The following is a 25490-nucleotide window of genomic DNA, read 5'->3' as shown; positions in this document are numbered from 1 at the left end:
AGCAGTGAGTTCATTTTGCTTACTCATGACAGATAAGATGTTACAGTCTTCTTCATGACTAGAAATTTGAGAAGGTACATATTTATCTTCATGTGAATTTCTAATGTTTGACTGATATGTTAAGGGATCTTCAGAAAGAGTCTGTGGTTGTGTTGGAACTCTGCCTGTGGTTAAGAGAGATTGTGAGTCTGCAACATTATGCTCCTTAAAGATATGCACATGTTGCCTTTCATGTACAGGATTACCAGGACGAGTATTCAACACTTGAGTTACTTTTTGTCCCTTTTCAAAATATGACTCCATACCGTCTGATATTTTTGATAGTTTACTTTTAATACTGGATCCTTTTGAGCCTCCCAGTGCTTTCATTTTTGCTACCGTGGCAGCTATATTTGTTTCCAGCTCCAGTTGCTCTCGCTGTCTCCTTAACTGTGCTTCATGTTCCTCCAAGGCGTGTTTATCCTTAAGCAGTTTTTGCCTTACCATCAGTGCAGCTGCTTCAGCTTCAGCCATTATTCGTGCTGATGTTGTACTTGAGGCTCTGGAGTTTGAGCTTGAAGAACTGCTTTTACTCTTTTTGCTTCCTACGTTTGAAACACTGTCATCTGGCTGTATTTCATCTTGTATGTCAGAATCTGTTTTAACCTGCTTTGGAGATGTTAAGATGTTATGTTTATCGTTTGTGGAAGAAACCATCTCCTTGGATAAAACAGTCTCAGCAGAAACGGGCAAACCTAAAGTAACAGCAGTAGGCACATTCTCAACTTCATTGCCTTTTTCCATAACAGGTCTTCCAGCTTCAATAAGCCACTGCTTCGCATCTTCAACAAAATCGTCATTACATTTTGTTATGCGTCCAAACCAATCAATATGAGCGTCTTGTTCATCTTTAGGAATCAATAAAATGAATGCATCATGAACTGCTTTGGCATTTTCATACAAATCATTCAGTTTTTCCAAGTTAAGCTGCACAGCTTTTGCATTGTCATCCTTTTTCATCAATTCTTTAATATCGCGTGTTAACCCTTTAATCTTGTTAACATGAGACTTTCGCTCTTTCTGCAAAGTTTCCATTTTAATAGCAAGCGCTTTAGCCGTCAATTTCGCAGATCTTTTTTCTTCCAGTTCATGTTCGGCTTCTTTTGTTTCACTCATTGTCACTTTTTCACATGCATCAAAACAACATTATATTCCACAGCTTCAAAGATGGATCACAGCCAATACTTTTCGTCCGTGCACCATTGCGCAGCAGCGTCACAGGCTGTCGAAACCAGAGCAGCGTCCTCCAGCTTGCCAAATCAAGCAGACGCACACACACAACGCAGATCAAACCAATGTCCCCAATGGACAAGCGGTGACACTTACAAACTGTGTTCAAAACATCCAATAATACACAGAGTGAATCCGCGTGTCCTACCGCTTCTGTAGTGTCTGTTGCGCTGCGTTCCACCATGCCAGTGTGACGGTGCCGTTTCCAATTACTCATCTGAGAACTGCGTCCACTCATCTGAAAGCTCCGTGACTCCAAAACGTACATCCAAAATCCTCTTCATTGTTTTCTGATGCATGCGATAAAGACAGTTTTTCTGTTGACTAAATGTTGCGACTTTCATCCATAAATAAAGCCGCGGCCGGCTGAGTTGGTTGTGTCCCTGTGACGCGCCTCCAATAATCCATAATGAGTCGTACTTGTAGTTTGCGTATTTATTTTAAGAACAAAACAAAAACAAACTTTTGCGCTTTCAATCAATTTACAACTAGCGCATGGAATAACTGGTGTACCAAAAAATGACGGTCAACAGAAAAGTTTGCCCACAAACCACTCACCCAACACACCTGCTGCGAACACCAACATCAGGTAAATAGCCAGTGACCACACCCACATGTCATCAGCTGAGAGGCAGGTAAAACTATACACCTGTGCCACCATAACAAATAAGCAAAATATAAACATTGAGTTTGGCTCTTACAGAGCTGTTTGCACATTATCTGTGGAGCTGCTGTCTTTTAAGTCTGTCACAGTTTCTCACAGGCTGCTTTCTCACTTGTTTTCACTGCAGTCCTTATACTTGATTATTTTCAGAGGAACTGAACTATGAATCATCAGAATCCAGACTGGAGTGAAGCAGGGAGCTCAGCTTTTTATTTGTGTCCACTGCAAACACAACATGTCAGCGTCCTCATTCTAGGACAGCTTCAATCTGCAGAGAGCCCATCGTTTCCTGTCTGTTCAGACAGTTTCCTCCACTAACATCATCTGAATATTCAGCCACAGTCCTCCGCCTCTGTCAGAGACTAAACAGCATCAGGACTGGACTCCTTTATTACAGCCTGTCCTGATTCTAAAGGAGCTTCATCACAAGTTGAAGTATGGAGGAGAGCGTTGGCTTCATCTGACTCAGCACACTTCAACAGAAGGAGGCGCTCTGTCTGGAGGCTCGGCTTGAATCAGCGGTGAAGGTAAACAGGCTGTTTCCTGCTCTGGAGGGGACGTCTCTGTGGGAGGGGCTTCGCTCTGGAAATGTGACACTAGAAAAGCTCAAAGCATGAAATCAAATCAATGTCAGGACTTGGCAGAAAATGTTCTCCACTAAATCTTTTCATGGCTCCTTGCCTGGTTTGAAACACAAATCCCTCTTTTTGAAGTCCAATAATCCTGATACTGCTGCAATAATGAGACGCATGAACAGGAGAACAGTCAGGGTCACATGATCACTGTGTCAGCTGCAGATGTTCCCGCTGTTATCAGCGAAGGTTGAGTGAGTAACATCTGGAAGGACAGAGAGACACTGTTAGAGGACAGATGTTGCACATGTGTGTATGAAGCTTCACTTACTGTGTGTGGCTGATAGGATGGAAATGTTCCAATGCTGCAGTCAGACTCAGTGTCTGTGGAGGCTGTTCCTATGACAACAACAACATCACATCAACATCTGTGGATCAGTGGCAGACTGACACCTTCTGCCCTCACACCAAAGACACACACCAAGAAGCTTTGCTGTGCACACAAACAGCAACACAAAGACTCACTCGGGACCTGCTGATAGTTCAGTGTTAGTCTGTGATATCGCTCAAACTGAGTCCTGTGACAGTTGTCAGTATTTCCGTCGGTGGCCTCTCATAAATTTATTTAGTCTAAATCACAGTCAGATGAAAATATATTTTTTTCCCAAAAATACTTAAAATACACTTAAATATACGGAGATATGTATATATCTATATGTATGTATATATATGTGTATATCTGGTGACTAAATTGTCCGTGGTCCCCTCCACATTAATATCCCTCAACACTAATAGATTTGGACTGCAGAGGCTTCAGATGTTGCCTTTGAATTCTCTGGTTTAAAGATTTCTTCAGCATTAAATGAATCCAGTGACAGTTGTCAGTATTTCCACTGCTGCACAACAAACAGTAACTGCTGATAGTTCATTCAGCTAACTTGATAATTTAAAAATTGCAAACAAACACGGTTTAAAACAGCATTTACGCTGCTGCCACAGAGTAACTCGATTAAACGCAGTTACCTGAAGTGTCCATCAACCTGACCAATCACATTAGGATTCGTCTTCCTTTGGGTTCCGCCCTCCTACCAGTCAAGAGTCAGGTGATTCGAGGATTCAGCTCGAGCAATTCAAAAACCCGCGCGCGAAAAGTAGAAATATTCCCGCGGTTTCCGATGTTATTTGCTTTTATAATAAATCCCATTGTCCCACCTCCTTCTAGGAAGCACCTGTGTGTCCGTGTTTAGTGTCCAGGTGTGGAGTGGAGCTTGTTGTTGGTGTGTGACGAAAGTGTAAGTTTGCTTTGTTTCCTCCTTTAACAGTTTGTCTTTAGGAACTTTACTGTTTGTTCAGCTCATGTTTGTTTCTTCACACAACAAGCTGTGTTGTTTGCATTTCCGGTCTCTCCATTAAAGTCAGTGTGTAATGTTTTCCTGGCTAACATCAGCTGTGTGCAGCTTAGTTCAGCACAAACAGCACAAATCTGCCGCTCCATAGTTCACGGTCACGGACTCACAGCTGGAATATGTAAACGGAAGTTTAGAGATGTTGCAGAAAAAACATTTGCTGTTTTAGGCTAAGAGTTTAAAACGGGGAGCGGCTCAATATAACAATGCATCGTTCCATTATGTATTATGTGTTACAAAATGAGCAAAAGTGCCGTATCTTTATTCAGCTTGACAGCCGCTGTCACAGATTAACTTGTGACGGTCTAACACAAGTTAATCTGATGTATGGTCTACTTGTTTTTCAGGAGCCGCTACACACAAACCAGGAAATAAACACTGAATATTTTATCTGTGATATTTGTGAGGTTACCTTGAATACAGCCCTTCAGTTTTATTGCTGTTGAACAATAAAATATTAAAACTGTTACGGGTGATATTTTCATACATGAGGCGATCGCGAAAACGGCAAACAAATAAACGTCACCACGCCGATGCTGTTCATAGGACAGCAAGAGTAAACGATCCGGAGAATTTTGTCTTCGTTATCGTTCCCCTCGTACGTTTTATTACTCGATTTCAGCGTTTTCGCCTCACAAAGCGTGCAGTTTACTTTGTGCACTGAAATGGAGTCGAGTCAACTAGCGCCCCCCTGTGGCTAAGTGCCAGAGCCTACAGTCAGACTAACTTGTGACACACATCTGCACCTGGCTCTATGAACATATTTTAATTCCAGTTTCATGCACAATACATTTGTACTTAATTTCAGCCTAGATTGGTTAAAAAAAAAAAATACATATACAAGTCCACTCCTATTGTTCATGATGATTTTAATATTTTTTTCCATAACAAAGAAATGTCTTCAACAAAGATTACAAATTAATATTTGACTAGTGTTGTAGCATCACATCCTGTTAGCACAGTCTGTCTTTTCTCAGGAAATGAATTAAATTTGAACGTCATCTGATATGATTGCGTACTGAGTTTGTATATAACATTTGTGTCACTGTAGCCACCTGAGACAATCATGTACTGTTTGTCAGAAACACTTGAGGCCAAAATAGATAATTGATCAGTACAGCTAGTGAGAGTTGGTAGTTATACAGGTCCTTCATCACAATATGCTAATTTTTTGAGAAGTTCATTATTTCCTGTAATGTACTGATAAACATTAGACTTTCATATATTTTAGATTCATTACACACAACTGAAGTAGTTCAAGCCTTTCATTGTTTTAATATTGATGATTTTGGCATACATAACTCATGAAAACCCAAAATTCCTGTCTCAAAAAATTAGCATATTTCATCCGACCAATAAAAGAAAAGTGTTTTTAATACAAAAAAAAGTCAACCTTCAAATAATTATGGTCAGTTATGCACTCAATACTTGGTCGGGAATCCTTTTGCAGAAATGACTGCTTCAATGTGGCGTGGCATGGAGGCAATCAGCCTGTGGCACTGCTGAGGTGTTATGGAGGCCCAGGATGCTTCGATAGCGGCCTTAAGCTCATCAACTTTCTCTTCACAATATCCCACAGATTGTCTATGGGGTTCAGGTCAGGAGAGTTGGCAGGCCAATTGAGCCCAGTAATACCATGGTCAGTAAACCATTTACCAGTGGCTTTGGCACTGTGAGCAGGTGCCAGGTCGTGCTGAAAAATGAAATCTTCATCTCCATAAAGCTTTTCAGCAGATGGAAGCATGAAGTGCTCCAAAATCTCCTGATAGCTAGCTGCATTGACCCTGCCCTTGATAAAACACAGTGGACCAACACCGGCAGCTGACATGGCACCCCAGACCATCACTGACTGTGGGTACTTGACACTGGACTTCAGGCATTTTGGCATTTCCCTCTCCCCAGTCTTCCTCCAGACTCTGGCACCTTGATTTCCGAATGACATGCAAAAGTTGCTTTCATCCGAAAAAAGTACTTTGGACCACTGAGCAACAGTCCAGTGCTGCTTCTCTGTAGCCCAGGTCAGGCGCTTCTGCCGCTGTTTCTGGTTCAAAAGTGACTTGACCTGGGGAATGCGGCACCTGTAGCCCATTTCCTGAACACGCCTGTACACGGTGGCTCTGGATGTTTCTACTCCAGACTCAGTCCACTGCTTCCGCAGGTCCTCCAAGGTCTGGAATCGGTCCTTCTCCACAATCTTCCTCAGGGTCCGGTCACCTCTTCTCGTTGTGCAGCGTTTTCTGCCACACTTTTTCCTTCCCACAGACTTCCCACTGAGGGGCCTTGATACAGCACTCTGGGAACAGCCTATTCATTCAGAAATTTCTTTCTGTGTCTTACCCTCTTGCTTGAGGGTGTCAATGATGGCCTTCTGGACAGCAGTCAGGTCGGCAGCCTTACCCATGATTGCGGTTTTGAGTAATGAACCAGGCTGGGAGTTTTTAAAAGCCTCAGGAATCTTTTGCAGGTGTTTAGAGTTAGTTCGTTGATTCAGATGATTAGGTTAATAGCTCGTTTAGAGAACCTTTTCATGATATGCTAATTTTTTGAGACAGGAATTTTTGGTTTTCATGAGTTATTTATGCCAAAATCATCAATATTAAAACAATGAAAGGCTTGAACTACTTCAGTTGTGTGTAATGAATCTAAAATATAATAAAGTCTGATGTTTATCAGTACATTACAGGAAATAATGAACTTTATCACAATATGCTAATTTTTTGAGAAGGACCTGTACAGTCTGTATAAATTTGGTTAATTTAACAAACATTTGTGGGTGACGTGGCAGCTGGAGGAGTCTGTGACAAACATCCCAAACAGCAGGATGTTACATCCTGCTGTGTGACTGGATTTTGAGTTCAATTCTGGATTTAACAAGGAGCCAATGAAGAGAAGCTGATTTAAACTGAACTGAAGAAGCTTCTCGGATGAAACGTCTTCACAAAACTTAAAGAATCCTCTTTTCTTTCCAAGCTCCTTAGATCACATGACCTGGATGATTGAGAACCTACAGACATATTGACCTGGTTTCTAGGTTACAGGACAGGTCAGAGGTCAGCGACTGTAACTCAGTAACTTCTGTTAATGTGAACTCACTGAGTGTTTGTGGTTTACCTCTCAGACTGACTGAAGTCCACATGAAGATGATGATGGAGGAAGAGGAGGACAGAACAGAGTCTGCAGGATCCAGCTGTCCGTCTGTGACGAGTGACCGGTCCAAAAATCGACCTCCACTCTTCAGTGGTGAACCTGGACCAATGAGGTCAGAGAGCTGAACTCACTGAGTTAACAGAAATAATTCTGCACTGACATTATAATCAGTGTTGATTCTTGTTGATTTTCTGACTGTGTTTGTGAGCTGAGAGGAACTGAAAATGAATACAGTTCCTCTGACTCATTCCAGATCACCAGCTCACCTGTTTTTCAGTGCAACAACTTTGAACTTGTTGCCATGAACTTGAATTTCAGTCAACAGTACAAACTTCTGAGGCTTGTAATGTTACCACCGAAAGGACTAGCTGGCAGTCAGACTGTACATGTCGTGTCCTTCTAATCCAAAGTCCGCTTTGAAGCTGAAAACAAACACTCACACACATTTATTTCAACAGTCTTAAACTCACAGGAATTGGGTTGAATGTCACTGTACACTGTAAGACAGTATGAGAACTGCTGGACTGCACAGCTACTTAGAGAGTCCACAAATGGGCAGTGCAGAAGTTCGACTGCCCACCAATGTTCTCATGCTGTTAAAGAACATTTTACAATTATCTATTCTATTATACATGCTTTACTGCTATTGAAGAAAGAAACAGAAACTTTCTCAGTGTCAGTGAAGAGCTGAGCAAAGACCTCAGAGGTTCAAAAAAACCTTTTTATTCTATCCTAAATAGAACAAAAGGAAAACAGTCCAAAAACAAAGAGACAGTTTTGGGGTCTTTGCAGCCTTGTTGCAAGACTAGGAGAGAGAGACCAGCAGCAGAGACCAAGCAACTCAAGGAGCTTTGGCAAGGAGCCACAATTAGATGAGCAAAACTATTTATGATTCTGTTCTTTCAAATGTCATATCTAACTGACAGCTTAAAATGAAGCTCTGAAAGATGTCGTATTTTGGCACACTGTCGATTTTTCAGAAAATTAAAGGATTTTAAGTGCGAAAAATATGGTAATCAAACGCTTTGTGGGTCAGTAGTCACAGTCGTGCTGAAACACAGCTGGCATGTCTGATCCCCAGCCTGCACCACCTGCACAGCTGCTCCAGCAGCAGGCCCATATGCTGGCAGAAATGGTTGCCATGCACCGGGAGCAGGCGGTGGTTCACCAGGTGCAGCTCGACAAGCTTGCTGAGTGGAAGACCCGCAATGCTAGAGAGGCAGGTCGGGACCACCTCTCCCCCCTCCTCCGCTGGCAGTGTGGCTGGCCACTACACCTTCTTGGAAACTTTCCAGGCCGTGGCAGAGGCATACCAGTTGGTAGCCGTAGAATGGGCACTGGAGTTGCTGCCGATGCTATCAGCAGAGGCCCAGACTGCAGCTCTGAGCCTGCCTCAAGAGGCAGCTTCAAGGACATTTGCCATGCGGTACAGGATCACCTGAGCCTCTGCTCGGAGTTTCACCGCCAGCGGTTCAGTGCCAGTCGGCTGACTGAGGAGGATCGGCCATTTGCGTTCGCCCGGCAGCTACAGTGGGCAAAGTGTGCGATTGGACGGAGGGAGGTACAGTATCTGGGCTACCACCCACATAACAAAATTGGTATGGTCCGGATCTGGCCCACACAATGTGTTTACACATGGCCCACATACCGCAAAGAATGACGGCCCTTTGGTGGCCCAGATCTGGTTTGCCAGAGGTGGCCCACACATGGGCCAGCACAAGGCCAGTTGCAGACACTGGTGGTCCTTTGCTGGCCCATGTGTGGATTACCTCTGGTCTGTGCCACCAAAGGGCCGTCATTCTTTGCAGTGTGTGGGCCATGTGTAAGTTGTGTGCATCCACGGGCCAGTTGCTGACACACTGCTGGCCCTGTGCTGGCCCAGAACAGTTTCAGCTCTGGCCCCAGATGTCAGCCTAATGTGTACCTTAATTAAGCCATGTAATAACAACATGTGCATAATAGTGCAAAAGTAACATAACAAAACTCTGTTCGGACAGTGATTGGACTGATTCTTATATAGCACTTTTCAACTCCCCCAGATTACTCAAAGTGCTCTATACAACATGCCACATTCACCCAATCACACACTTTCTCTAAACTGAGTGTTTCCTAACTACACTCATACACATTCACGCTCACGACATGCAGACTGGAGGAGCCAGGGATCAAACCACTAGCCTTCCGATCAATAGGTGACCTTCTCTACCTCCTGAGCTACAGCCACCCACTGCCAAAGATGAGTAAACCATTACTAGGTTTTGGATAAAGTGTACACTCACAAACCTGTCAAACCTGCATTTGAAACGTTGGCTAACATAGCAGTATAGTATTGCAACATGGCATTTGGATCTTCTAACTAAAATAGGAAAATAGGAACATAAATAGTGCCTCATTGCCAGACCTGGCCCACATCTGGTTGACATACACCCTGCCATGACACCAGTCTTTGGCCCAGATGTTGCCCTGGCCTCAGTCGGGTGGTGGGAGTGTGTGGCAGAGGTGTGGTGTCTGGCTCTGCTGCAGTGGTCGGGTGGTGCAGCTGGCTCGAGGGGCAGTGCCAGGGATGCTGAGGGCCAAGTGAAAGGGGTTTCATTAATGAATGCTTCACTTTTTATAGTGATGCTGAGGACGAGAGGAGGTGTGTGTCTGCAGGGGCAGCTGTAAAACTGTCCAAAGTCCTTAAGGTGCAGACTAACTCTCTGGCTGAGCTGCTTGGAGGAAAGCATCTACTGTTTGACATGTAAATAAAACTGTTGCAATTAATCGAACGCTGTGTGAGTCAATGGTGTGTCACAGCTGCTGAAGTTTAATATGAAGTTCCCTTTGTGCTTGAGGCAGAGCTGAAACACAAAAAGAGAGAAAGACGGCTCTCAGGAGGCCAAAAGGTCCCTGAAGGCAACTGTACAATAAATTCATCAAAGTGTTTGAAACCTGATGACTTCATTGAATAAAACATGTTTGTGTCTGCAGAGGTCAGAGGTCACTGTCTCTAGTGTCAAGCTATCTGTCTGTGAGGAGTGACCGGTCCAAACATCTCCCTCCAGACTTCAGTAATGAAACTGGACCAAAGAGGTAAGAGAACTGTGATGAGCTCCTTTACATGTTTGTGTTTTCCTGATTAAATATGATGTGAAAAATCATAAACAGAAAAGATTTAAAAAAAAAAATGTTAGACTACTTGGTCATTTGCTGTTTGAGGACAGTGATGCTCATATCTGTGGGGAAAGTGTGACCTGAGTGGGTTCATGTTTGTCTTTAAAGAGCTGCTCTGATTCTCTTTGTGTCTGATCTGTTAAACAGTCTGAGAGGTCACACAGAGACCCAGCAGCTAAAGCCTGGATCATACTGGCTGCTGTTAATGAGACCTCCATCAGGATAACACTCTACAACAGGGGTGTTCATAGCAGTGTACACTCCAAAAACACTGCCTAGAGCTCAATTTGTGAAACATGGTGGTAGAGCTTCAGCCTGTTTTGCTGTTTCTGGGTCAGAAAGGCTCACCATCATTAATGGAGCAATGAATTCTCAGTTATATCAGCAATTTAGAAAAGTTGTACAGTATACTGACAAATTTGATTTAAAAAAAAAAAATTACTAAAAGATGTAGAAGAAAAAAGCTTTGACAAAAATGGAAATAATTTCTGAAATAATATTTAGAAGTCTTTAGTTCCAATCTCAGAGTTGTAGTTTCATCAGCAGAGACCAGAGCTCTGATGTGATTTTAGTGAAGCATCTCCCTGAGACTTATGAACTTATGAAATATTATGAAATATTTAAGCTCTATGTAGACGTCATTGAGCCTTCATCTCACAGCCAGCTGCACACAGAGAAAAGTGTTATTTGTTTAAGTCAGAGGAAAGGTTGTTGTTCAGTGTCCCCTTTACTGGGATTAGTATTGAAATGATGTTTTACTCATGAGTTTTAGATTATGGAATAAAATTGGGTGGTGTCCAAAAAAACGATGTGGGCTTCATAGATAATTGGCAAACCTTCTGGAGGAAACCTGGTCTTGTTAGGAGGGACGGCATCCATCCCACTTTGGATGGAGCAGCTCTCATTTCTAGAAATATGGACAAATTTATTAAACCCCCCAAAATATGACTATCCAGAGTTGGGACCAGGAAGCAGAGTTGCAGTCTTACACGCCTCTCTGCAGCTTCTCTCCTCCTGCTACCCCCCCAAAAACCCATCTCCATAGAGACTGTGTCAGCTCCCAAAAAGACAAAAAACAAACTAAAAACCAGCAATAAACAACTTAAACATAAAAAATCACAAAGAAAGAACAATACAGTATCCACATCTGAACCAAAGAGTAAAACAGTGAAATGTGGATTATTAAATATTAGGTCTCTCTCCTCCAAGTCTCTGTTAGTACATGACTTAATAATTGATCAACAAATCGATTTACTCTGCCTTACAGAAACCTGGTTGCAGCAGGATGAGTATGTTAGTTTAAATGAATCAACACCTCCGAGTTATTCTAACTACCAGAAACCTCGAAGCACAGGCCGAGGGGGCGGTGTGGCAGCAATTTTTCACACCAGCCTATTAATTAACCAAAGACCAAGACAGACTTTTAATTCATTTGAAAGCCTGATGCTTAGCCTCGTCCACCCCAGCTGTAAAACTCAGAAACCAGTCTTACTTGTTATTATCTATCGTCCACCTGGGCCTTACACAGAGTTTCTCTCTGATTTCTCAGACTTTTTATCTGATTTAGTGCTCAGCTCAGATAAAATAATTATTGTGTGTGATTTTAACATCCATGTAGATGCTAAAAATGACAGCCTCAACATCGCATTTAATCTGTTATTAGACTCAATTAGCTTCTCTTAAACTTTAAACGAACCCACCCACCACTTTAATCACACTCTAGATCTTGTTTTAACATATGGCATAGAAACTGAACATTTAACAGTGTTTCCTGAAAACCCTCTGCTGTCTGATCATTTCCTGATAACATTTACATTTACAATAATTGATTACACAGCAGTGGAGAGTAGACTTTATCACAGTAGATGTCTTTCTGAAAGTGCTGTAACTAAGTTTAAGAATATAATCCACCCACTGTTATCATCTTCAATGCCCTGTACCAGCATAGAGCAGAGCAGCTATCTGAACGCTACTCCAACAGAGGTCGATCATCTTGTTAATAATTTTACCTCCTCACTACGTACGACTCTGGATACTGTAGCTCCTGTGAAAACTAAGGCCTCAAATCAGAAGTCCCTGACTCCGTGGTATAATTCTCAAACACGTAGCCTAAAGCAGATAACTCGTAAGCTGGAGAGGAAATGGTGTGTCACAAATTTAGAGGATCATCATTTAGCCTGGAGAAATAGTTTGCTGCTTTATAAGAAAGCCCTCCGCAAAGCCAGAACATCTTACTAGTCGTCACTGATTGAAGAAAATAAGAACAACCCCAGGTTTCTCTTCAGCACTGTAGGCTGACAAAAAGTCAGAGCTCTACTGAGCCAACAATCCCTTTAACGTTAACTAGTAATGACTTCATGAACTTCTTCACAAATAAAATTTTTATCATTAGAGAAAAAATTACCAATAATCATCCCACAGATGTAATATTATCTACAGCTACTTTTAGTACCATCGATGTTAAGTTAGACTCTTTTTCTCCAATTGATCTTTCTGAGTTAACTTCAATAATTAATTCCTCCAAACCATCAACGTGTCTTTTAGACCCCATTCCTACAAAACTGCTCAAAGAAGTCCTGCCATTAATTAATTCTTCGATCTTAAATATGATCAACCTATCTCTAATAATCGGCTATGTACCACAGGCCTTCAAGCTGGCTGTAGTTAAACCTTTACTCAAAAAGCCAGATTAATTTCCAGATTATTTTATTCTATTTAACTTAATGTATATAATTCGCTCATTTATTGCACATTATGTCCTCTTTTTATATATCTACTTGCGTACATACTGTACTTACTTTTCTCTCTATTTTGCACAGACGAGGAGCATATCAGGTCACATTTCACTGCGTGTTATACTTGTATAAATATGTACGTCACAAATAAAAGGATCTTGTGTTCCACAGGGTTCAGTGCTAGGACCAATTCTATTTACATTATACATGCTTCCCCTAGGCAGCATCATTAGAAGACATAGCATAAATTTTCACTGCTATGCAGATGACACGCAGCTCTATCTATCCATGAAGCCAGGTAACACACACCAATTAGTTAAACTGCAGGAATGTCTTAAAGACATAAAGACCTGGATGGCCGCTAACTTTCTGCTTCTTAATTCAGATCAAACTGAGGTTATTGTACTCGGCCCTGAAAATCTTAGAAATATGGTATCTAAGCAGATTCTTACTCTGGATGGCATTACCTTGGCCTCCAGTAATGCTGTGCGGAACCTTGGAGTCATTTTTGACCAGGACATGTCCTTCAACGCACATATTAAACAAATATGTAAGACTGCTTTCTTCCATTTGCGCAACATCTCTAAAATTAGAAATATTCTGTCTCAGAGTGATGCTGAAAAACTAGTTCATGCATTTATTACTTCCAGGCTGGACTACTGTAATTCTTTACTATCAGGATGTCCTAAAAACTCACTGAAAAGCCTTCAGCTAATCCAAAATGCTGCAGCAAGAGTACTGACAGGACTAGAAAGAGAGAGCATATTTCTCCTGTTTTGGCTTCCCTTCATTGGCTTCCTGTTAAATCCAGAATTGAATTCAAAATCCTGCTCCTCACATGCAAGGTCCTAAATAATCAGGCCCCATCTTATCTTAATGACCTTGTAGTACCATATCACCCTATTAGAGCACTTCGCTCTCGCTCTGCAGGCCTACTTGTTGTTCCTAGAGTATTTGAAAGTAGAATGGGAGGCAGAGCCTTCAGTTTTCAGGCCCCTCTTCTGTGGAACCAGCTTCCAGTTTGGATTCGGGAGACAGACACTATCTCTACTTTCAAGATTAGGCTTCAAACTTTCCTTTTTGCTAAAGCATATAGTTAGGGCTGGACCAGGTGACCCTGAATCCTCCCTTAGTTATGCTGCAATAGAAGTAGGCTGCCGGGGATTCCCATGATGCACTGCGTTTTTCCTTTCCAGTCACGTTTCTCACTCAACATGTGTTAACAGACCTCTCTGCATCGAATCATATCTGTTATTAATCTCTGTCTCTCTTCCACAGCATGTCTTTATCCTGTTTTCCTTCTCTCACCCCAACCAATCACAGCAGATGGCCCCGCCCCTCCCTGAGCCTGGTTCTGCCGGAGGTTTCTTCCTGTTAAAAGGGAGTTTTTCCTTCCCACTGTCGCCAAAGTGCTTGCTCATAGGGGGGTCATATGATTGTTGGGTTTTTGAGGTGACTGTTGTGATTTGGCGCTATATAAATAAAACTGAATTAAACTGAAATGACCTTGTAGTACCTTCCATGTTTATGTAGGCAGGGAGAGGAAGTGGGAAAGTACAGATGGGATAAAGATAATGAGAATAGAAGAACACAAACACAGAATACACACACACAGAAATGAATAAATATCTAAATGGGTACTACTGGAGTCAGTGTGGACATAGAGGCTAGTCACCAGGAGAACCCAGGGATGGGACAGAAGGTGATTTGTTAGCGTTCATTTTGATTGTTTCCTTTCCTTAGTGTCTCCTACCTCTCCTCCTTCTTTGTAATTGTTGTTAGATTTGACGTTAGGACCAGTGTGCAGTGCAGGTTGTGCAAAGTGTGTATTCATCTTTTAAATTTGGATATTTTTAATAACAGTCAGTAGAATAGAATAGAATTCAACTTTGTTGTCATTGCACATGTCAAGTAAAAGGCAACAAGGCTTTAGCCATAATATAGATATATTACAAAATATATATATTAGCAACAATATAGATTATAGAAATAGGTCTGCTAGGTAGGAGGGTACAAAATATGGGTGTATTATGGGTATGTTACAATGTACACAGTATGAAGGTATGTCATGAATATGCTATAATTAAGTATGTACAGGCTGTAGTGGGTGTACAGGCTATGAACAGGATAAAAATATGAAAACTATACAGAAATATGAAATACGAACTATGCAAGTTATAAAAAGTTGTAAACAGTTCTGGAATTATAATTATCGTATTGTACAGAATGATTGTCTACACAGCATTCAGTAAATAATGTTAGTGATAAAGAAATGTGTTCACAGAGAGAGGAAGAGGAAGAGGAGTGGTGTTTGTGAGGAGGAGCAGCTGTCCTGCTGTGCTTTGTGTCAGGACATCCTGAAGGATAAAGTCTCTACCAGCTGTGGACACTGGGTCTGCAGACAGTGCTTCTGCTCATACTGGGACCAGTCTGCTTCATCAGGAGACTCCTCATGTCCCCGGTGTGGAGAAAGATCCAGAACCAGAGCTGGACTGCAGACAGCCAGTCAGAGCAGCTGTGTACAAAGTAAGACTGAACATCTGTCTGCTGATGGACTCATTTCTGAAAACTGGACTTCTTGTTGTTCAGACATTGAAGAGTTTTCTTTCTCTTTAGTCTCATTGTTCTTCTTTCTTTCAGCAGATGTCGGTCTGCAGGAGGTTTTAGATGAACATAAGATCAGTCTGAGGAGGAGATGTGAACGTGTGACTGAAGGAAGTGATGAAACAGGAAGTAGAACCCTCCTCAACACCATCTACACTGAGCTCTACATCACAGAGGGACAGAGTGAAGAGGTTCATACCCAACATGAGGTGAGGCAGCTGGAGACAGCTTCCAAGATGGACCCCCTCCATGAGGCTCCAATCAGGTGCCAGGACATCTTTAAAGCCTTTAAAAACCAACAGAGACCCATCAGAGTGGTTCTGACCAACGGCGTGGCTGGTGTTGGAAAAACCTTCTCAGTGCAGAAGTTCACTCTGGACTGGGCAGAGGGCTTGGAGAACCAACATGTCAGTGTGGTGGTTCTGCTTTCATTCAGGGAGCTGAACCTGATCAGAGATGAGCAGTACAGTCTTCTGGAGCTGCTCCATGTTTTCCATCCAACATTACAGAAGGTCACAGCAGAGAAGCTGGCTGTCTCTCAGCTTTTGTTCATCTTTGACGGCCTGGATGAAAGCAGACTTTCATTGGATTTCACCAACAGGAAGCTGCTGTCTGATGTCACACAGAAGTCATCAGTCAGCCAGCTGCTGACAAACCTCATCCAGGGGAATCTGCTTCCCTCGGCTCTCGTCTGGATAACTTCCCGACCTGCAGCAGCCAATCAGATCCCTCCTACATGTGTTGACAGGTTAACAGAAGTACGAGGCTTCAGTGACGCCCAGAAGGAGGAGTACTTCAGGAGGAGATTCAGTGATGAAGAGCTGTCCAGCAGAATCATCTCCCACATGAAGACATCCAGGAGCCTCCACATCATGTGTAGTATCCCAGTCTTCTGCTGGATCACTGCTACAGTTCTGGAGCACATGTTGACTACAGAGCAGAGAGGAGAGCTGCCAAAGACCCTGACTGACATGTACTCACACTTCCTGCTGGTTCAGACAAAGAGGAAGAAGAACAAGTACCATGAGGGACATGAGACGAGTCCACAGGAGCTGACGGAGGCTGACAGGGAAGTTCTTCTGAAGCTGGGGAGGCTGGCGTTTGAACATCTGGAGAAAGGAAACATCATGTTCTACCAAGAAGACCTGCAGCAGTGTGGTCTGGATGTGACAGAGGCCTCGGTGTACTCAGGAGTTTGTACAGAGATCTTCAAAAGAGAGTGTGTGATCTTCCAGAAACCAGTCTACTGCTTTGTTCATCTGAGCATTCAGGAGTTTCTGGCTGCAGTCTACATGTTCCACTGTTTCACCAGCAGGAAGTCAGAGGTGCTGAAGACGTTCCTGGGGAACGATTATAATGAGTCATCTCTGAATGTTTTCCTGAGCAGAGTCGTGCAGAAATCCGTCCAGAGTAAAAATGGCCACCTGGACTTGTTTGTTCGCTTCCTTCATGGCCTCTGTCTGGAGTCCAACCAGAGACTCTTAGGAGGTCTGCTGGGTCAGACAGAGAACAGTCCAGAAACCATCCAGAGAGTCATCAATAACCTGAAGAAGATAAACAGTCATAACATCTCTCCTGACAGAAGCATCAACATCTTCCACTGTCTGATGGAGATGAACGACCTCTCAGTACGTCAGGAGATCCAAGAGTTCCTGAAGTCAGAGAACAGATCAGAGAAGAAACTCTCTGAGATCCACTGCTCAGCTCTGGCCTTCATGCTGCAGATGTCAGAGGAGGTTCTGGATGAGTTGGACCTGAAGAAGTACAACACATCATGGCAGGGACGACTGAGACTGATTCCAGCTGTGAGGAACTGCAGAAAGGCTCGGTGAGTCCAGATGTGATTATTAACATCATTAATTAGTGTAGATTAGTAGTTTAGTTCTTCAGATGTACACACTACTAAACGACTCCCATTAGTTTGAGTTTCTCAGATGAAATTATATTTTGTGTTGATCAGGAAATGTGTGTGTGTGCACTTAGCATGATCCTGCATTGGTAGTTGTACGCTGTGTGTTGTAGATTCACATCTACATGTAGTACCTCTGTTGTTTCATTAGGGGGCAGTATTTTAAATCTGCTGCTGCTGTTGTTGCCATTCAGGCACTCCTGTTAGAGAGAGACAGAAATAAGAATCTATGAAGAGCTTCTTTGTAGTGAAGTGAACTCCAATGTTAAAAACTGTGACAAATATCCAGAGCAGTCACCGTCTGAGCTTCTCCTCTGACTACAGACAGAACTACAGACACAGAGTTTAGTGGCATAAACATGATGAGTGAGCATGAAGGTGCTGAGGAAGACTTTGGATTTGGAATCATAAACACTGAAGCCCAGAACAGGAATACAAATCTTTTTCTGCCAACTAGCGACACACCAGCAGATAATGGCTCAGAAAGTTAAAATGAGCGAACCATTTCTTTGTTTAGTTCCCCTGAAATCAGATCTGATATCAGCAGCTCTGAGTTCATTCATCATTATTGTCCACTGATGAGATTTCTGCTCCGTTTGGTAACAGTCAGCAGGTTTTTCCTTCGTGTGGACGTGAACAGTCGTACCTGACAGCAGGTGGCAAACAGAGATCATCTTTCCAGCTGGAACTCTTCACTGAGCTGAACTCATTCAAAATGTTCTGGAGTCAGATTCAAATCAGGAAACAGTCCAAATGTGTCTTCACTCTGACTCTGGATCAGATCTCACTGACAGACAGTGGACATTATGGAAGCTTAAATGTGACGCCATCTTTCCCCTTCATCTGGAGATTAAAGCAAAACAAAGATTCTCATTAAAAGTCTGCAGGTCTGAGAGAGACTGAATCGTTGTGTCATGTCAAACACAGTAAGAGGAGCTGAAGCACAGATGTGAAGAGCAGATGTTCATCAGATTATGACATCACTCTTTTTTTGTCTTCATATACATTCAATTTGTTTTTATAATGCAGATTTCTGCTTTTATAATGACACATTTTATATTTTCTATAATCACAGACTGACTCAGTGTGGACTCTCAGAGACTCACTGTGAAGTTGTGGCCTCAGCTCTGAAGTCCAACCCCTCCCATCTGACAAAGCTGGACATGAGTGGAAACAAGCTGCAGGATTCAGCAGTGAAGCTTCTGTGTGCTGGACTGGAGAGTCCAAACTGTCGACTGAAGACTCTGAGGTGAGTTCACTCACTGCAGCTGTTGTTGTTTTTCTGTATTTCAGATCTTTGATGTTTGAAACTTTCATTAGTTCATAAATGTTCAAGATGTGTCTGAAGACAAATGTGAAGAAGTTTGAGTGCTTTCAGAAATGTTGTCTTTCCAAACGACTGAACAACAGTTTTTCCTTTTGGCTCTGTTAAGGTTCAGAATATTGAGGGGAAATCCAAAAATAACCACAGATCCAGCCGGGTGCAAATTAGACGGCATTTTAATTAATACACATATGCGGAGCCAATACTGTTCAGATTCAGTATTGAACTGCTTTACAATAGTCAGACAAAGGCTTTATAGAGGTGAGAATTGTACCACCCCCTCTTCTGTTGCCAGGCAGACTTAATATAGCATACGTCAACTCAAAACCACAATGACTTTTAACATAGTTTAAAACAGAACATCATCTTTGCGTCGAAGCCAGGTGCTTCCCGTCTCCATCCTGCCCAGGCTTATCTTCTGGAACATCAGGTCCACGTTCTGCACAAAATGTCACTCATGCAGGCACAACTTTGCAGTCGCAAGCAAAACATAATTAAACTTTTACCTACTCAAAGGAGTCTATCTAATATGTGTGTGTGCGTGCACGTGCGGGGGCGCGTGCGTGCTGTGTACTGCGTACGTGTCATGACCTCTCTCACTATATGTGTCTGTATGTGTGTCTCGCCCTTAAATGCTCTCACATCTCACCCGTTGCACTTCTGACCTTTCACCAGAACAGAGGCTCATCCTTACATATAATAACCTAACTGGAACTATATATGTAATCTACTGAATAAATGTTTTAATCAAAAGCCTCTACTAAAAGCTTAATACAGTTTCATATCCTACTCACAGTACTTGCATTCAGAGTCTGCTTTCAGTTTCACTTCTGTAAAAGCAGTTTCCTGTCCCTGCTCTTTGAGTGCTTCACCCACTGAAGACTTCAGTATAAGAATATAAAAACATTCAAAAGCCTTTAAAATTATAGATTCAACTCAACAATTTAAAGTGGTTCTTCTGGACTTGTAATAAAGACTAATATAATACCCATATATTTGAACATCTGAATGCATCTGCATGCAACATCACTATTAATAATGAAATGGTAATGATGATTATACTAATAGCAGCAAATAATAGCAGTAAAATATTTCTCCTCTTGACAGCTCCAAACAGAAGTGACAGACTTGAGCAGGGTTCATTTAAAGGCTGACAGAAGTGGAGTGGTGACGGGGAGATGTTTGACAGGACAGTGTTTCAGCCTCCACAGCTTCATGTTGTGCTCCATCAGTGAGTGAAGAGGAAGTACTGATGAGGCTGCAGAGTGTGTGAGGGATGTGAAAGAGGCTGTTGAAGAGCTGATGATAGCAGATAAAAACAGGCTGCAGAGACTTTGAGCTTGTGTGGAAACAGAGAGCGAGACAAGAAAAGCATGAATGTCAAAGCTAACAAAGGTGAAGTTAGGAGCTGTGATGATGTTCATGTATCAGAAGCTTATATGGCTTCTACAGAGACGACCCACACAGCTGCTGTGGTGAGGTGTGTGTTAAAGCAGAGGAACACAGAGCAGCCTAACACAGGCCTCCAGATTAGCCAGCAGCTCATCCTGCTCAACATTTTCTCACCAACTTTAATGGAAGTGTGATGTTTTCAGCTGCAGTGATGGTCAGGGTGGCCTCCCTCTCCTCTTCTTCTCCTCTTCCTCTTTCATTTGTAAAGCCACTTCTGCTGCTTTCATTCATTTGGAAGTCCTGTAGCTGAGTTTGGGAGAGACTAACAGCCTCGGCAGCAGAGGGGAGAAAGGCTGTCACATCATTTTATCAGAAAACATAGATATGCTCATGTTTTTACTGTGTTTGGCTTGAAGAGCTAAAATGTAAGAAGATCAAATGGTGTTCTTTATTATTGTGTTGGTTTGTGTCCTGTCTCTTGGATGGAGCCCAGCTGTGCGTGGCCCCTGGGCCGGTGGTCAGAGTGTGTGTTGGATAATCCGGCCCAGGATGAGGCCAAACTGACACGGGATGAAATGTCTGTCACATATTTGAGCCTAATTTAAAACATCATCCATAAATACTGAGTAATAACTGGACTCTCATATAGCGAGACTAAAATGACTTTAAACATCAGGTTATCCTGCTGATCAAAGTCCAACACTGAGTTTGTAAAAACATGTTTGTCAATCATTTTGTTTGGTTAATGAGGAAAATGATTCAATAACTTCCTGCTAATACACAACATTTCATCATATTTCCTCATAACCCTCTTTTGTCTGACCATTTGTGTGGAGTCTAAACTCAGACCTCGCTGACTCAGAGACTTATTCCCGTGAAGGAAAGGAAGCAAAGCAACAGCAATCGATCGATCTACTTGCGCAAGGGAGGCCTCGGTCGGTATCTCAGAAACGCACTTCGAATCCTATTACAAACGACCTCGACTCCGGCCTCCGCTCGCTGCCTTTTCTTGAAAAACTGTTACAATACACAATAGTTTACACATGCACCTCCCCTCGTAAAACCCCCCTTGGTTACAAAGACAAGGCACTGTGTGTGTGTGTGTGTGTGTGTGTGTGTGTGTGTGTGTGTGTGTGTGTGTGCACGTATAAGCATGTGTGCGAGAATGTGTGTAAGAATGTGCGTGTGTCTACATGAGTGAGTGTGTGCGTCTGTCTGTGTGTGTGACTTCCTGATCACAACTGTTTCTATCAACATCATTGGTCATAAAGAGGGTAATCTCCCCCACACCCAATATATGGCTCAATTCCTGTATTGGTTCACCATGCACAACACCGGTGAAGCCACAAAAGGACAGGAAGTTTACCAAACAACAAACAGAATGCTCACATGGGATGTGTCTGTGATAAAACACTACAGCCTTCCCCCAGTACCTTGAGAGGCTGGGGAGGGGGACAAAGGAATGTTGAAAAATCAACTATCAACGCCATCTGCTCTTACATTCCCGCACATTTTACCCGCTCTCTTGCGGGATCCAATTTTTTTTCTCATACCCTGTACCACCTGCAAATTAGGGGCATAATACTATAAATAAGACTTTGCCAGGGCGGTCCTTATCACAACTGATCAAGATGGCCAAAAGATTATCTGCTGCACAGGCCTTGCAATTGATTTTGGAAGAAAGAGGAGCTTCTGATGATGACGTCGAGGAAGAGGTTTCAGAATATGAGGATCACATTTCTGAAAATTCAGAGTCTGACAGTGACTTTGAAGAAGAGGATGAGGTTGAGCACCATTTAATAACAAAACGAAGACGAGTACCCCGTCAGCAGCCAGCTCCAGGACCAGAACAAGCCCACCAGACAGCAAGTGAAGAAATATGGATGCCAATAAATGGTGAAATTGAATGGTCTTCTTGCCCAAGAAATGAGCCACCCTGCAGAGCTGCTAATGTGATAAGGATGCAACCAGGGCCAACATGGCTGGCAGTTACTCATGTGCAGGACATCAAGTCTTCATTTGATCTTTTCATCCCAGATTCCATCCAGAAAATTATTCTGGATTGCAGTAATCTAGAAGGAAGGCGTGTTTTTGGAGAAAGGTGGAAGGAGATGGACCAAATTGATCGACAGGCCTACTTTGGGGTTCTTATCCTTGCTGGAGTTTTCAGGTCCAAAGGGGAATCCACAGAATCCCTGTGGGATGCAGAAACTGGCAGAGAACTTTTTCGTGCATCAATGTCTCTGGAAAACTTCCACAAAATTTCCAGGATTATCCGTTTTGATAACCGAGATGACAGACCAGCTCGACGGCAGAGAGACAAGCTAGCTGCCATCAGGACAGTGTGGGATAAGTGGGTGCACCGTCTCCCCCTGTTTTACAGCCCTGGGCCTAATGTCACCATTGATGAGCAGCTGATGCCATTTAGAGGCCGCTGCCCCTTTAGGCAGTACATACTATCAAAACCTGCAAAATATGGTATAAAGATCTGGGCTGCCTGTGATGCTACTTCCTCATACGCTTGGAACTTACAATTTTTTTTTATCTCACACAAGCTAGGACAGGAGCTTCTAAAGAGAAAGCTGACCATGGTGGGAACAATACGAAAAAACAAATCTGAGCTCCCACCTCAACTGATGACTATGAAGAACAGGCCTGTCAAGTCATCCAAGTTTGTGTACACAGCTGACACGACCCTGGTCTCCTATGTGCCAAAGAAAGGCAAGAATGTGGTACTCATGAGTACACTGCACAGGGATGGAAGAGTCTGTGACCAGGAGCATCAAAAGCCTGAGATCATCATGGATTACAATGCCACGAAAGGAGGGGTGGACAACATGGACAAGCTGGTGACTGCCTACAGCTGCAAAAGGAGGACCCTACGCTGGCCATTGGTGATATTCTTTGACATGTTGGACATCTCGGCATACAACGCCTTTGTCATCTGGATGGCAGTAAACAAAGATTGGAACAGGGGGAAGCTCCAGAGGAGACGCCTCTTTCTTGAGGAACTGGGAGACCTAAAATCCTCAGAAGACAATGTGTTCCAAGAACACCAGCTTCTGCAGCAATCGTGAGACAAATTCAGGAGGAGAATGCTGGCACCCCATCCCCCCGGCCTACAGAACCACCATCTGCCAAGCCTGAAGTAAGTGTGTGATGCTGTTGCAGTAAATGTCTGACATTTATGCCTTGCAAGAGAGAGAGAGTGTTAGTAGCTTTTCTGATTGTTTCACCTAGGTTGTGGCCAGCAGCAACAAAAAGAAGCGGTGCGAAGTCTGTGGACCCAAGTTGGACAGGAAAACTCAATACGCATGCAGCAAGTGTAAGAAATACATATGCAACACACACACAGTGAAACTCTGCCCCTCATGTTTTGGATAAGCTGGTGTAAACAGGCAAAGAATTCAGTGGGGCTTATGTGTCGAGACTGATGTTGTTACTGTATGTGTTCAACTCATGTTATGTAAACTGTCCTGAATGAGTTATTTGTCTAATGAAGTTCAAATGAATAAAAATCAATAGTTGTGAAACATATTGCTTCATGTGTAAATGTGTTGTGTCTTTCCACTCACTTCACTTGATTATAACTGATTTTATTTTTTTTATAACATTGTATTTAAAAAAGGAGAAGCACATTAATTCACAAATGTGCTCTAACAAAGGTAAAGGGGAAAAATGTTTTCTGTTCATATGGCTTGTAATTGGGATGAAGTAAACATCTGTTGAGTAATTTAACATAAAATTGTTTGATAGTGTTAATTTGGAAAGCCAAAACTCTAGCGGGTCCACCAGACCCATGAACACTGGCTGAGTAACAAAAATACGAACACCATACAAGGGTTAATAATGTGACTGGAAAAAGGTGTTGGACTTTAAATATGTCCATTTCTTTCACACTTCACCTTTAAAAGTGAAGCCTTCAAGGTGGTCCCTTGAAGGAAAGACATGACTTTTTCACTTTAATGTGAAATATTTAGAGTTTTTTCTCTTGTTTGTTAGAAGCTGCTTCCTGTTGGCTTCAGCTGTTTGGAGTTTCCATTTTCTAAACTTCTACATTCTGAACCTTCTTCAGCTCTGAACAGATGATGAAACACTGAATGATTTCAAGCTCACACTTTGTCTAATAAACTTACATCTTTCATTCTTTATACAGCTTGAAGGACTGTGGTTTGTCAAAGATCAGCTGTGATTATCTGGCAGCAGCGCTGAAGTCCAACCCATCATATCCCAGAGTACTGGACCTGAGTGGAGACTACAACAACCTGCAGGATTCAGGAGTGAAGCAGCTGTGTGGTTTTCTGGAGAATCCACGATGTCGATTCGAAACTCTGAGGTCAGTCATCATGTTTTACTTGTGCTGACACTGTGGATCGGTAGGCCCACAGACACCTATACAGGAAGTCTTGTTCTACTCTTTGTAGAACATCTGATCCCTGATCAGGGATCAGTAGATAATGCAGAGTTCTGAGCTGACATGTGTGAGGGGACTCGGGCAGCCTGACAGACTTAATGTCCATGTCTTCCCTGCTTATCCTGATACGAATAAACATGAGTGTCCTTGCAAGTCAGATCTTATCAGTCACACCTGTTAGTGCACCTCTCCTCTAGATTGTAGTGCTTGTTAAGCTAAGATGGTTTTAGAAGCCTGGAGTGCAGACTTCAATTGAAGATATGACTTGGAAAGGCCAAAGCAACCTATTAGAGGTGTTTGCACTAACAAAGATTAATACTCAGATTTAAACCTTTGTTTCACAAAGGGTTAAAAAGTGAATGTGCACAGTGAGGTTGGTGGTGAGATGGGCACTTCCAGCACTGTAGATGTGTTCCAGCTCAAAGTTCATGGAAATAATCCGGAGAGCAGGATTTCTTGATAAATGTCACATCTTCTTAAAGTTATAATCCACAGAGAAAACCTTGAAACTGTCGGTCTAATATCTAGTCAACCAATCAGGTGTTTACATGACGTTCACCGATCTTCAGCTTCACCTTATTATCAGTCTCTCTCTCTCTCTCACACATCTGAATAATCTTCACTTCACATTTCAGTCAATTCAGATTTCATTAGCACGTTCACTTTAACAAAATCCATTTTAATCCAAACACCTTTCTCTTTAAAATGCTGTTTGTCAGTCACAATATATTCAATACAATCCTCTGTTTCACTAAGTCACACACATTCAGAAGTCAGAGTGTCCTGTGTGTGCTCTCATTCACTCACACTCAGTCTGTTTGTAAATGGTAAATGGCCTGTATTTATATAGCGCTTTACTAGTCCCTAGAGCTGGGCGATAGAATGATAACGATATGTATTG

The 25490-nt window shown here is 42.6% G+C and overlaps 1 protein-coding gene across 3 annotated transcripts; it reads left to right on the top strand.

Moving 5' to 3' along the window:
- The first annotated feature begins 3660 nt into the window (after positions 1-3660).
- Positions 3661-24554, top strand: LOC100711630 (protein NLRC3). Of its 3 annotated transcripts, none has more exons than XM_025904957.1 (7): positions 3661-3797; positions 7030-7170; positions 10029-10130; positions 15231-15472; positions 15590-17378; positions 18535-18708; positions 24332-24554. In XM_025904957.1, exons 2-7 carry the CDS (start codon positions 7046-7048, stop codon positions 24537-24539), a joined length of 2640 nt encoding a protein of 879 aa, XP_025760742.1. In that variant the 5' UTR covers positions 3661-3797; positions 7030-7045; the 3' UTR covers positions 24540-24554. The 3 variants fall into 3 exon arrangements, with proteins under 3 accessions (XP_025760742.1, XP_019212841.1, XP_019212842.1); XM_019357296.2 differs by having other exon boundaries at positions 15587-17378; XM_019357297.2 differs by lacking the exon at positions 24332-24554 and adding an exon at positions 19901-20321 and having other exon boundaries at positions 15587-17378.
- Positions 24555-25490: the final 936 nt, after the last annotated feature.

The sequence above is a fragment of the Oreochromis niloticus genome, unplaced genomic scaffold, assembly GCF_001858045.2.
Source record: "Oreochromis niloticus isolate F11D_XX unplaced genomic scaffold, O_niloticus_UMD_NMBU tig00007819_pilon, whole genome shotgun sequence".
Taxonomy (NCBI): Eukaryota; Metazoa; Chordata; class Actinopteri; order Cichliformes; family Cichlidae; genus Oreochromis; species Oreochromis niloticus.
This window is presented reverse-complemented; position numbering and strand designations above follow the sequence as displayed.

Bases quoted from the DNA above. Each gene is read 5' to 3' on its own strand.
- LOC100711630 (XM_019357296.2), top strand. From the start codon at position 7,046: ATGAAGATGATGATGGAGGAAGAGGAGGACAGAACAGAGTCTGCAGGA. The intron at 10,131-15,230 runs GTAAGAGAACTG...ATGTGTTCACAG, and splicing joins AATGAAACTGGACCAAAGAG to AGAGAGGAAGAGGAAGAGGA. The intron at 15,473-15,586 runs GTAAGACTGAAC...TCTTTCTTTCAG, and splicing joins TCAGAGCAGCTGTGTACAAA to CAGATGTCGGTCTGCAGGAG.